This window comes from Pistacia vera, unplaced genomic scaffold (assembly GCF_008641045.1).
Source record: "Pistacia vera cultivar Batoury unplaced genomic scaffold, PisVer_v2 Contig234, whole genome shotgun sequence".
In the NCBI taxonomy this organism is placed as follows: domain Eukaryota; kingdom Viridiplantae; phylum Streptophyta; class Magnoliopsida; order Sapindales; family Anacardiaceae; genus Pistacia; species Pistacia vera.
In genome coordinates, this window is record NW_022196040.1 from 672,392 (window position 1) to 684,817 (window position 12,426).

The 12,426-nt window shown below is 32.2% G+C and overlaps 1 protein-coding gene across 1 annotated transcript; it reads left to right on the forward strand.

Annotated features, from left to right (window-relative positions):
- The first annotated feature begins 10,634 nt into the window (after positions 1-10,634).
- Positions 10,635-12,113, forward strand: LOC116131580 (ABSCISIC ACID-INSENSITIVE 5-like protein 3). The gene is made up of 3 exons (XM_031417237.1): positions 10,635-11,520; positions 11,633-11,704; positions 11,915-12,113. Exons 1-3 carry the CDS (start codon positions 10,675-10,677, stop codon positions 11,987-11,989), a joined length of 993 nt encoding a protein of 330 aa, XP_031273097.1. The 5' UTR covers positions 10,635-10,674; the 3' UTR covers positions 11,990-12,113.
- Positions 12,114-12,426: the final 313 nt, after the last annotated feature.

Sequence of the window (12,426 nt, forward strand, 5' to 3'; positions counted from 1 at the left end):
AAACGTTAACGTCCTAGTGTTCCCACTTAAAAGTAGAAACACAACTTTGAAATTATGCGCAAACCCATCCATCTCCATCTCCACTTTATCCTACGCACTCCACACCCCTTAACCTACACCCACCTTACGTCCTCACCTTACGTCATTTCCCGGCAAAATTCTTCTGGGTTTAGCTTGAGAATCTCGCACGTCCAACGTGGAAGCATATCATTGGTGGCTGCCTCTGTTGCATGGTTGTTGAAGAATGTCCAGTAGCCCAATTGCGTGCTAAAACATTATTATATTATAAAATAAATAAATTCATTAATTCATACTTGTATTAGTAATACAGTTTTTTGGGACAATAATTATGAAAATAAATTTTGGTAAAGATAATCTGAGTTGGAACCGGGGCCAGGGTGAAAGTAATTACACGTAAGCATGTTGTCAGATCACACAAGAAGTTGAACATGCGCGCGTGTGATATATCTCCCGGCATTGGTGTAGAATAGCATCCATTTGCTTTTCGCTCGTGTGAGTAACTAAGTAACTAACTAATCAGCTTCTATCTTCACACGCGTGTAAAGAGATGTTTCCATCCATAATCTTAACCACAAATAACGAGATATTTACATTTTCATCCCCGGATGTTTGGGGTTTGTTGAAAATGCCCACTACTATGAGTAGAGATGGAACAAATAAGCTAGGTTAGGCAGGTCAACCCTAACTCGGCCAGCCTCAACCCGGGTTCAACTCGGCCTAGGTATACCCTATTGAGCGGTTGGGCCTTCATAGGCCAACCCGGCAACTCGGTGGGTTAAATTTTTTTTTTAAAAAAAACTCATCCAACCCACGGATCAACCCAACGGGTTGGACAAAAAATATTAAAAAAATCAATAAATTAAAAAAAAAATTGCAAAAACCCATTTTACCCTTAAAATATAGTCGTTTTATAGTTGTTGGAAAGGTCTTTTTAGTCATTTTCTTTTCCCCTTTTTTTTTTTTTTCTATAAATAGGGCATAAACTCTCATATTTCCTCACATCCCAAAGTCTCTCATTTTCTCTATTGAAATTTCTTAATCTCTTTGTTGTCAATTTGCTCTCATTTTAATTTTTATTAGTTTATGCAATTTTTCAATTCATATTTCCAAATTCAAATTCTCCTTCTTTAATTCTATATTTCTACTATGTCCAATTTTTTTTTTTTTTTTTGTTAACTGTAATAGATAGATATTTTCATCCCATCAATTTCGATGATGAAGAAAATTATCTTAGTCACCCCTGAATTTACTAACGTAAATGCAGTAGATTCAAATAGTCTCGCTTTTTCATTCTCAGAATTTGATACACGTCATAATATTCCCCCCATCCTCCCCATGCTGTTATAGCTCTCGGTAGTTCTAGAAGTCGTCCTCGTAATCGTCGTCCTCATCCAACTCCATGTCAAGCAAAAGCGGGTTCATCAACTGCAGTCGAAACCGACGATAGGCACACATCATACGTTAAGCGCATTTCGATAAGTTTTACGCGACAAAAAATGCAGTTCAAGTGAAGAAAACAAGATGCAAGTATTCTGGAAATATTTATAAAGCTAATGCAGGTAATGGTACTCGTACTTTAAAAAGGCATGCTAGTAAACATATGAATCAATATGGAAAGAGAGAAACCAATTAAACTCAAATAACTAATATGGGCACTACTTGACTTTATAATTCTGGTGTATATAAGAAACAATTAGTTTTATATATTGCTGTAACTAATCAACCTATTAATATGGCTGAAGATAAATATTTTAAAAGATTTATTAAAAATTCATTTTTTCCAAGATTTAAAAGTAATTTTAAAACTGCAACTATAAATGATTTAATAAAATTGTTTAGAAAAATGAAATTAGAATTAAAAAATAAAATACATAGTTGTCATGTTAGTGTGGCTCTAACCGTCGATATTTGGAGTGGTAGAGCTATATTTGATATTTGGAATGGTAAAGATAAACAAGACTATATTTGTGTGACTAGTCATTATTTTAATAACGAATATAAATTAAATAAATCTTTATTGTGATTTAGATTAATGGATGTGGATCATATTGGTCAACAAATTTATAATAAAATTGTTAAAGTTTTAAAAGATTATGATATTGTTCATAAAGTGATAAGTTTAATTTTATATAATATAAGTGCTAATATTAGAATTATAAATTTTTTTTAAATAAATTTTCCTTTTTATGACAATTTGATGTTTTTTCACCAACGTTGTCATGTCACATTATTAATTTAATTGTGAAAAGTAGTATGAAAAAAATTAGAAATAATATTGATAGAATTAAAGATTCTTTAACTTGGATTACTAGTAATAATAGAAGAAATGCTTAATTTCAAAATGCTTGTATAAAATTAAATATGTTTCCTAAAACTTGTTAGATGAAATAGTACTTATTTAATACTTGATTCATGTTTACCAAATACAAATTTAATTAGTTATTTTGTAGCAAATAATAGGGGTCCTCATTATTTGGCAGACAGTGATTGGCATATACCTCAAAATTTTCATTTTTTTAAAATTTTTTTTATCAATCCACTTTAAAACTTTACAATGTGTATTATCCTACTAGTTCATTGGTAATACATATAATTATAAAAATTTCAGATTTATTTAAAAAAAAAAAACCAGAAACAATGAAATTTTAGCGAGACCAATAGAGGCAATAGAATTAAAATTTAAAAAATATTGGAAACTCCTTCCTTTTCTTTTTTGTTTAACTGCCATATTTGATTTTATAATTAAATTAGCGCATTTAGAAAATGGTTTAGACACATTAAGTGAAAATTTATGAGACGAAGCATATGCCAATCAACTAAGAGAGATAAGATAGTATCTTGCAGAGGTATATTTTCAATAGGAAAACAGGTATGGGAACCACCGAAGAGATGAAATACCCGAGGAAGTAGCATAAGAAGAAACAAATGAAGACTTCGACTCCTATAGTGCACTTAATAGGCCGAAGAGGACCCAAACCTGAAGCATAGCCTCCTCTTCAGAAGCATCAACAACGAATATATTGTTCTTCATGCAGTTACAGAGTAAAGAGCTTCACCAATATTTGGGAATCCCTGATGTGCTACTAGCAGATCCACAACAAAGAGCCAACTTTGATGTCTTAGAATATTGGAAAATCATAAAATATATTTTTTCGGTATTATTAAGACTCGCCTTGGATGTTTTCTCTGTTCCTGTCTTAACTGTTTTATCCGAATAAACATTTAGTTCAAGTGGAAGAATTTTAAATGACAGGAGGAATAAACTTTCACCAAAATTGATTGAAGTCTTCACATGTCTTCGAGATTGAGAACGATTNCTCTATTGAAATTTCTCAATCTCTTTGTTGTCAATTTGCTCTCATTTTAATTTTTATTAGTTTATGCAATTTTTCAATTCACATTTCCAAATTCTAATTCTCCTTCTTTAATTCTATATTTATTCTATATCCAATTTTGTTTGTTTGTTTGTTTTTTTTTTTTTTTTTTTTTGTTAACTAGAATAAATAGATATTTTCATCCCATCAATTTCGATGATGAAGAAAATTATCTTAGTCACCTAACGTAAATGCAGTAGATTCAAATAGTCTCGCTTTCCCATTCTCAGAATCTGATACACGTTATAATATTCCCCCCTTCCTCCTATGCTACTACAGCTCCCGGTGGTTCTAGAAGTCGTCCTCGTAATCGTCTTCCTCATCCAACTCCATGTCAAGCAAAAGCGGGTTCATCAACTGCAGTCAGAACCGACGACAGGCACACATCAAACGTTAGGCGCATTTCGATAAGCGACAGAAAATGAAGTTCAAGTAAAGAAAGCAAAATGCAAGTATTGTGGAAATATTTATAAAGCTAATGCAAGTAATGGTACTCGTACTTTAAAAAGGCATGCTAGTAAACATATGAATCAATATGGAAAGAGAGAAACCAATTAAACTCAAATAACTAATATGGGTACTACTTGGCGCTATAATTCTGGTGTATATAGGAAACAATTAGTTTTATATATTACTGCAATTAATCAACCTATTAATATGGCTGAAGATAAATATTTTGAAAGATTTATTAAAAATTCATTTTTTCCAAGATTTAAAAGTAATTTTAAAACTGCAACTATAAATGATTTAATAAAATTATTTAGAAATATGAAATTAAAATTAAAAAATAAAATATATAGTTGTCATGTTAGTGTGGCTCTAACCGTCGATTTTTGGAGCGGTAGAGCTAAACAAAATTATATTTGTGTGACTAGTCATTATTTTAATAACGAATGTAAATTAAATAAATCTTTATTGTGATTTAGATTAATGGATGTGGATCATATTGGTCAACAAATTTATAATAAAATTGTTGAAGTTTTAAAAGATTATGATATTGTTCACAAAGTGATAAGTTTAACTTTAGCTAATATAAGTGCTAATATTAGAATTATAGGTTTTTTTTAAAATTAAATTTTCCTTTTTATGACAATTCGAAGTTTTTTCACCAACGTTGTCATGTCACATTATTAATTTAATTGTGAAAAGTAGTATGAAAAAAAATAGAAATAATATTGATAGAATTAAACATTCTTTAGCTTGGATTACTAGTAATAATAGAAGAAATGCTTAATTTCAAGATGCTTGTATAAAATTAAATATGTCTCCTAAAACTTGTTAGATGAAATATTATTTATTTAATGCTTGATTCATGTTTACCAAATACAAATTTAATTAGTTATTTTGTAGCAAATAATAGGGGTCCTCATTATTTGGCAGACAGTGATTGGCATATAGCTCAAAATTTTCATTTTTTTTAAAATTTTTTTATTAATCCACTTTAAAACTTTATAGTGTGTATTATCATACTAGTCCATTGGTAATAAATACAATTATAAAAATTTTAGATTTATTATAAAAAAAAAAACAGAAACAATGAAATTTTAGCGGGACCAATAGAGGCAATAGAATTAAAATTTAAAAAATATTGGAAACTCATTCCTTTTCTTTTTTGTTTAGCTGCCATATTTGATTCTATAATTAAATTAACGCATTTAGAAAATGGTTTAGACACATTAAGTGAAAATTTATGAGACGAAGCATATGCCAATCAACTAAGAGAGATAAGATAGTGTCTTGCAGAGGTATATTTTCAATAGGAAAACATGTATGGGAACTAGCGAAGAGACGAAATACTCGAGGAAGTAGCATAAGAAGAAACAAATGAAGACTTCGACTCCTATAATGCACTTAATAGGCCGAAGAGGACTCAAACCTAAAGCATAGCCTCCTCTTCAAAAGCATCAACAACGAATATATTATCTTTCAGGCAGTTACAGAGTAAAGAGCTTCACCAATATTTGGGAATCCCCGATGTGCCTAGCAAATCCACAACAAAGAGCCAACTTTGATGTCTTAGGATATTGGAAAATCATAAAATATATTTTTCTAGTGTTATCAAGACTTTCCCTGGATGTTTTCTCTGTTCCTGTCTCAACCGTTTCATCCGAATAAACATTTAGTTCAAGTGGAAGAATTTTAAATGACAGGAGGAATAAACTTTCACCAAAATTGATTGAAGTCTTCACATGTCTTCGAGATTGAGAACGATTGTGCCATTAGGATCAATACGAGGTTGTCGACGATACTTTAATAAAATCATTTTAATTTTGTAATTTAGATGATACAGGCGAGGGAGGTCCTAGTCAACCCTTAAATTAGTTGTTTTGTAAATTGTAACTTTTTAATTTGTAAATTAACTGTCAATTATTACACTATTTTTTCCTTACCAAGTTTTTATCCCAATTGGGTTTTTCTTAGTAAGGTTTTTAACGAGGTAATAATTGTTGTAATTTCTTATTTCTTATTTTATTTTTTGATAAATGAATAAATCTAATTTTTCTTATATTACAATTGAATTAATATTTGAAATGTTAACAAAAAAAAAAAAAAAAAATTTAATTGAATTATTGATATGTGAAAAGTTAGCTAAACAAAATTACATAAAAGAAAAAAATAAAAATAAAAAAGTTTGGGTGGCCTGGCCCGACCCGCACAAAATTCATCGGGTTAGGGTTGGCGGGGCGGGGCGGGCCAACCCTTTTGACCAAAGAGGCGGCCTATTGGCAAGCCGGGTTAGGCCCGACCCTCAATTTTGCTTAACTTGCCACAGGTCGGGCCGAACAGGTTATTTTTTCACCTTTAACTATGAGATACAAAGACTTCAATCATATTAGATCATCGATATTTCTTTTTTTGTGATCAGGGTTGTTTGAGTCAGTTTAAACACACCTCGACTAATCTTCCAATACCCTGAAGTTAATGATCGTTTAATCTTTAGTGGTCACCTATATTAACAATCGAGATAAATCGAACTTAAGACTTTTTGAATAATATACTTAAGAATCACAATTAACTAGTCGACCACACCAGAGTAGTTAGATCATTGACAATTGTGTTGTTGGCCTCTTTCTTAATACACTGAACATTTGTGTTCTTTTAATATTTTTGAAATTATAGAGTGAATGTCAATGATATTAAATTCCAAATTGACGAAGGAAATAAAGCAAGAAACTTTTGCAATAATGTCGGCCCTTCCTAATCAAGAAGGACGGGAGAAAGAAGCGTTACTGCTGGAAATTAAAGGAGAAGGAAAGCGACGAGGGTTTGTGTTGTTTCTGCAGAAAAATACAACATCAATAATGAAGAAATTAAAGTAGATGGAGATAAGAGAATCCATTACCAGAAAAAAAAAAAAAAAAAGCAAGCCATCAAAGGATAGGTTAAAATCCTGTAACCAAAAGGGGACTCATCATCTCAATTAAATCTCCATTATTCATGCAGTTGCGTATCACATTTACACTCTTGAATAAAGTTATAATACATTACTTTAATTTATACCCTTTTTTTCATTAAAAAAAGTATCCAAAATCATTAAATCACCCACCTTATTCAATAACTTTTCAGATCGTATACGTAACATCAAAATGATTGAGTTAATTATTCTGGAATTAGTTCGGTAAAGATTTGGGGAGAAGTACAGAATATATGGGTTTGGAAATAAATCATTTATACTTAATAAGTAAGAAATTGGAAATAAAAATGGTAATTAATATGAAGTAAATGGTGTGTCACAAGGCATAATGAGTAAAATGAAAGTTAAAAAAAAATAAAAAAAGGTTTAAAATGAGAGAAAGTGGCCATACGTGAAGTATTAATTGGTTGCTGAATTTGTGAGCTTTTACAGTGTAAATGGTCTCCCACTGAGAAGATGAGTATGCAGGTGCTGGTTGTGGTTGTTGTCATTATCTTAATTAATTTATATTAAAGTGTAACTTATTTTATTACAATTTGAGCTACATTAATATCCTATATTAAAGTAACCTCTCAAAGTGCACTAAACAAAAAAACATGATATGGGATTTATTTTTCTTTTACTTTATATCATGTCCAACCACGCAAATCAAATCAAATCAAATGAAAACTGAAGAAATGATAGGTGAAGAAGATATTTCTTAAGGTTTGAGAGTTGGGCAGAATGAGAATCTGAAGCTAACGAGGTAAAGGTGAATACGCCCAGAAAGCATCAAAAGTTTGGTCATAAAATTAATAAAAGGAATGGAGGGTTCAAGTAGAAGTAGGCGAGGCCATTTGATTCTTTTTAGTTTTCTTTAAGTCCAGCCACTTACGGAATCTTACAAAATATCAAACATAAATATTAATTAATACTTTGCTCCAAACTCAATTGGATCTTCTTTTAAAGTAGAACCTGTGTTGTTTTAACAAACCCACTTCCCACTTTTACTTTTCATCTTCTCTCTCTTTTCCTTTTTTTTATTTTATTTTATGTCACGCAAAAGATTAAAGGATCTTCACCAAGTACACGTAAATTAAAAGTGCACCCAAAATTGGACGAGCGAGGATAATCTAATATTATCTTTTAAATTCGAGTTTTTTTTTATGGTAAAAGAGTAAGAGAATGATTTAACATAGTCTCTCGAGTTCGAGCTTCTATAATTACTAATAGAGGTGACCATTAGAACTCTTAGCTAGCCAATAGTTTTAAGGTCTTAAGAGATTAGTTAAAGTACATGCAAACTGACCTAGACACTCAAGGCCATATAAAAAAAAAAAAAAAAAAAAATAGGTGCACCCAAAATTTCGTAACTAATGCATCTTCTCCCATCTACTTTACTTAATTGTAAAATCTTTCATCTCCTTGTGTAAAATATATGAGAAGTAAACATAGGGTGCATTTCATTCCCTATTTTTATCCATATTCTCAATCCTATTCCCCAAATATTGTTTGACACATTATTCCAGAAATATTACTATATTTTTTAATTACTTTTAGACCCCTTAAGTTTATTAATTTTATTAAACACCCCTTGAAAAAAGTTTAAAAATTAGCAAAAACACCCCATCCACCCATTCTTGCCAGATTCTGGCAACCACCATCGGTGATAACCAGAATCTGTCACAATGGCTTACATATCGACCGAAATTGATCGATAATTCACCGATCTGGTCTTTTCAGGCCGTCGTTGACTGACAACGACGACCAATGATGGGCTTTTGCGACCATCAACGGCCACATCTAGTCGTAGATCTGGCCTTTTCTGGCCAGATCCGCCACCAGAAAAGGCCAGATCTACGCGTTACGACATAGATCCGACCGATCTATGTTGTAACGCAATTTTTTGGTCAGATTTCAGTGGTGGTAGCCGGAATCTGACACTGCGGGTGATGGGGGTGTTTTTGTCATTTTATAAAAATTTTATATATTGGGGTGTTTAATTAAATTAGCAAACTTATGAGGTTTTTTTAGAAATTTTTAAATTTTATCTCGTAATACTCTCCTATCCAACTATCCAATATTATTCTCAAAATCATATCTAAAATAATAAACCAAACACACCCATAATGGTAGTGCATATGGGTGTAGTGTAATATAATTCTATGCTCAAATTGGTGGGTTGAGTGAAGGGAAAGAGTTTGTGCCATTGGAATTGCCTTTTGATCCTTCATTATTAAAAAAAGTAGCATGAAAATTTAAAATTAAAGTGGGAATGTCACTTTGGAATTGGATGACCAATTGCGTACATCAAACAACAAAATCAAAAGCTATTGGAATATTCTCACGTAAGTCTAAGCAACAATCTCCAAATTCAAGAAATAATTTGTGGGTTAGGTTAAGTTATTGTGCATCAATTAAGAGATTTTTTATTTTTTTATTTTGACTATGAAATACGAATATGAGTTGAATACAAGTGTCACCCTGGGATACCATATACATCATAAATGGGCATAAACACCAAAGTGAAATGTCAGTGTCTCCAAAAATCAGGGCCGTCAATCGAGGTCAATCTAATACAACTCAATATGTCCTTCATTATTCTTTCCTCCCACAAATACGCCTCCAATTGAATGCATTTATTTTACTATTAGGGATTTGGTTTCTTACTCCTCAATTAATAATGTTTTTTTTATGGTGGGTTTGTGTTAATTATGTTTTTTATGATCTGGAATTTGTCTTTATGTTATGTGTACTTATGGAGACATTTAAACCGTTAGATGTAAGTTTGAAGAATGTAATGGCTTGACCATACTTTCCTTTAAAAGGATTTATACTGATCGGATAAAGTTCTAGGAAAGTACCCAAATCTGTCACCTCTTTTTTTTTGTTTATCATTATCCCCTACTTTATGATTTTTTTGGCCTAAAATTGTCTTCTTATGTGAATATTTGTTTATATTAAGTTTCAATAAATAAACTAAATAACTCCAAGGGATCGGTCTGACAGTAAAAAAAGTTTGTTTCTTTTTTTGAGTTCTTGAATTCAAATCTTGGGGTTATCTACCACAATAACATTGTGGTTTAGTCATTTGGGTTTATAAAATATTCAACAGACTTTGAGATTAATTGAGATGTTATACGTAAACTGATCTGAACACTTCGGTTAATAAAAAAAAAAAAAAAAAAACCAGTTTTACACTTTGAAGAAATGAATAAGTGCTGCTTGGAAAGTTTGCAAAGAAGGCCCAAGGCTTTTTAACAACTCAACTATTGTCTGGGCTTCCGTCTCCGTAATTTTTTTTTTTTTTTTTTTTTTTTTAAAGCGTCCTTGGAGTGTCCTTTAATGGTACTGAGAGTGGGGTTGGGTGTTGAATTTATGTAGATCCCCCCAAAGTAGGATGAAAACTAGGTATGGCTGTTAAGATGAGAACTGAAACTCTTTAAACTCTTAAAATAGGATCCTCAATTCCTCTTCAACTAACCAAAGCCACCCACATCATCTCTAACTAGTTCTTCGATCTTTCTGGCGGCTGACATTTCGCACTTGAAATTTCTTTCATCAATTTTTATTTACTCTTCTTCACTCTCTAGCCACACACAGTCACCCTTTTCCATTAATCAAAACTTTACCAAACTTCAATGTCAATCCAACCCTTTTCTTCCTTTACATTTTACTTCTTTTTTCATTAACATATCATGCTTCTCCCCCTCATGGCTTATTCATTCATTTCAACTTCTCTTTCCCCCACTCTACTTTCCACTACTTGTCCCACGTTTTATCTTCATTTCCCTGTTGAATGACACTCCGTTAGTTAGTTAATTAATTAATTAACTGTAATTACCCTGCTGGTTTAATTTTCTTAGAAATCTACAAAATTTATTCATGAATTTAGTGTTTGATGAGTGGATATATGATAGAATTATGGTGTCTCCAAAGGGGTCTCAGTTTCCACCTCTGGCTACACAAGGGTCTGTTTACAATCTCACATTTGATGAGGTTCAGAGCCAGCTGGGTAACATAGGAAAGCCTTTGAACTCCATGAATTTGAATGAGTTAGTCAAAAATATGGTTTCGGTTGATGAAGGTAATCATCATCATCAGCTCCCGCAAAACCCTTCTTCTTCTTCTTCATCATCGTCTCCACCCGCTTCATGCTTGCTTGGAAATTTTAATTTGAATGGAAGATTGAGCAAGAAAACCGTTGATGAAGTTTGGAAAGAAATTGTCCACCATGACCAACATGTCAATAACGAAGTGGATAATCATTATAATAATAATAACCAGACGGTGCAACAAATGATGACTCTTGGAGAAACAACACTAGAAGATTTTCTACTGCGTGCTGGTGTTATTAATCATCCTCAGCAGCCACTTATGGCATTTGATCCGATGGTTGTGATGTCGACACAGCAGACTGATTGGTTGCATTTCCAAATGCATCAGCAGCAACAACAAATGAGTGTGATGGATGCAGATTTTAATGTTTCTGAATCGGCTTACGAGAACCCTTCAGTTGTGGATATAGGATACTCAGAGAATCATCATCAAATGGCCATGAGTATGACAATGCCTGTAGCTGCAATACCAGCGACGCCTTCGGATTCTAAAATGGCGGGCGAGAAGAAGCGAGGGTATTCGGATGAGATGATGGAAAAGACCATTGAGAGGAGACAGAAGAGAATGATCAAGAACCGCGAGTCAGCCGCAAGGTCAAGAGCAAGGAAACAGGTAACATGTTAATGGGGCTAATCTGTGATTTTATTTCTGGTTTGTACATTATTAATTATGTTGTTGCTAAATTCTCTCGGTTTATATTTGTTTTGGGTTTGTTGATTTAAAGGCATACACCAATCAGTTGGAGCTTGAAGTGTTTCAGTTGAGGAAAACAAATAGTTGGCTCAAAAAGCAAAAGGTACAATACATAATCACTGACAACATTTTTTTCTATATTTTAATGCAACTGCTTTGTGTTCAATTATAGTTTAAAGGTTAGTCCCTATGTATTGCATTTTCTTAAACGTGGGATCAAACATTCGCATTTTAATTGTTGGTGAAAGTTTAATGTTTTTGAGTGTTTTAACCCAAGGAATTTTCCTGTTCTATGTTGTTTTTTTTTTTGCAGGAAGTGGAGATGCTCTTGTCGTCGCACCCGACGTCCATGCCCAAGTATCAATTGCGACGTACCAGCTCAATTTAATTCTAGAATCTGTTCATATTTGCACTTACAGTTTTTATCTAATTAGAATTTATTTTGTTTATTCATTCGGTAGATGAGCAAAAAATTTTGACATGAGTTTTGAGCTTTTATTTTATATTCTTTTTGGGCAGTATTCATTTGTAGAAGAGCGAAAAATTTTGATATGAATTTGAGCTTCTTTTATTTGGAGCCTTTCTGGGTTATTCAAGGTTGAACATTTTGATTGATTGGTGCAGACATGAGACACTGCTGTATTTTGAAGAGAGCCAGTCATCAAGCTTATACTATAATGCTCAAACTCATAATGCTCGAACAAAATTAACTAGCCCTGTAAATCACAATGAAAGAGTATACTAATTTCCATAAAAATGTTATATGTTACGTGCCTAACTTGGGTGTATTATTCAGAGGTTTTGAATTCGATTTTCTCCTCGATT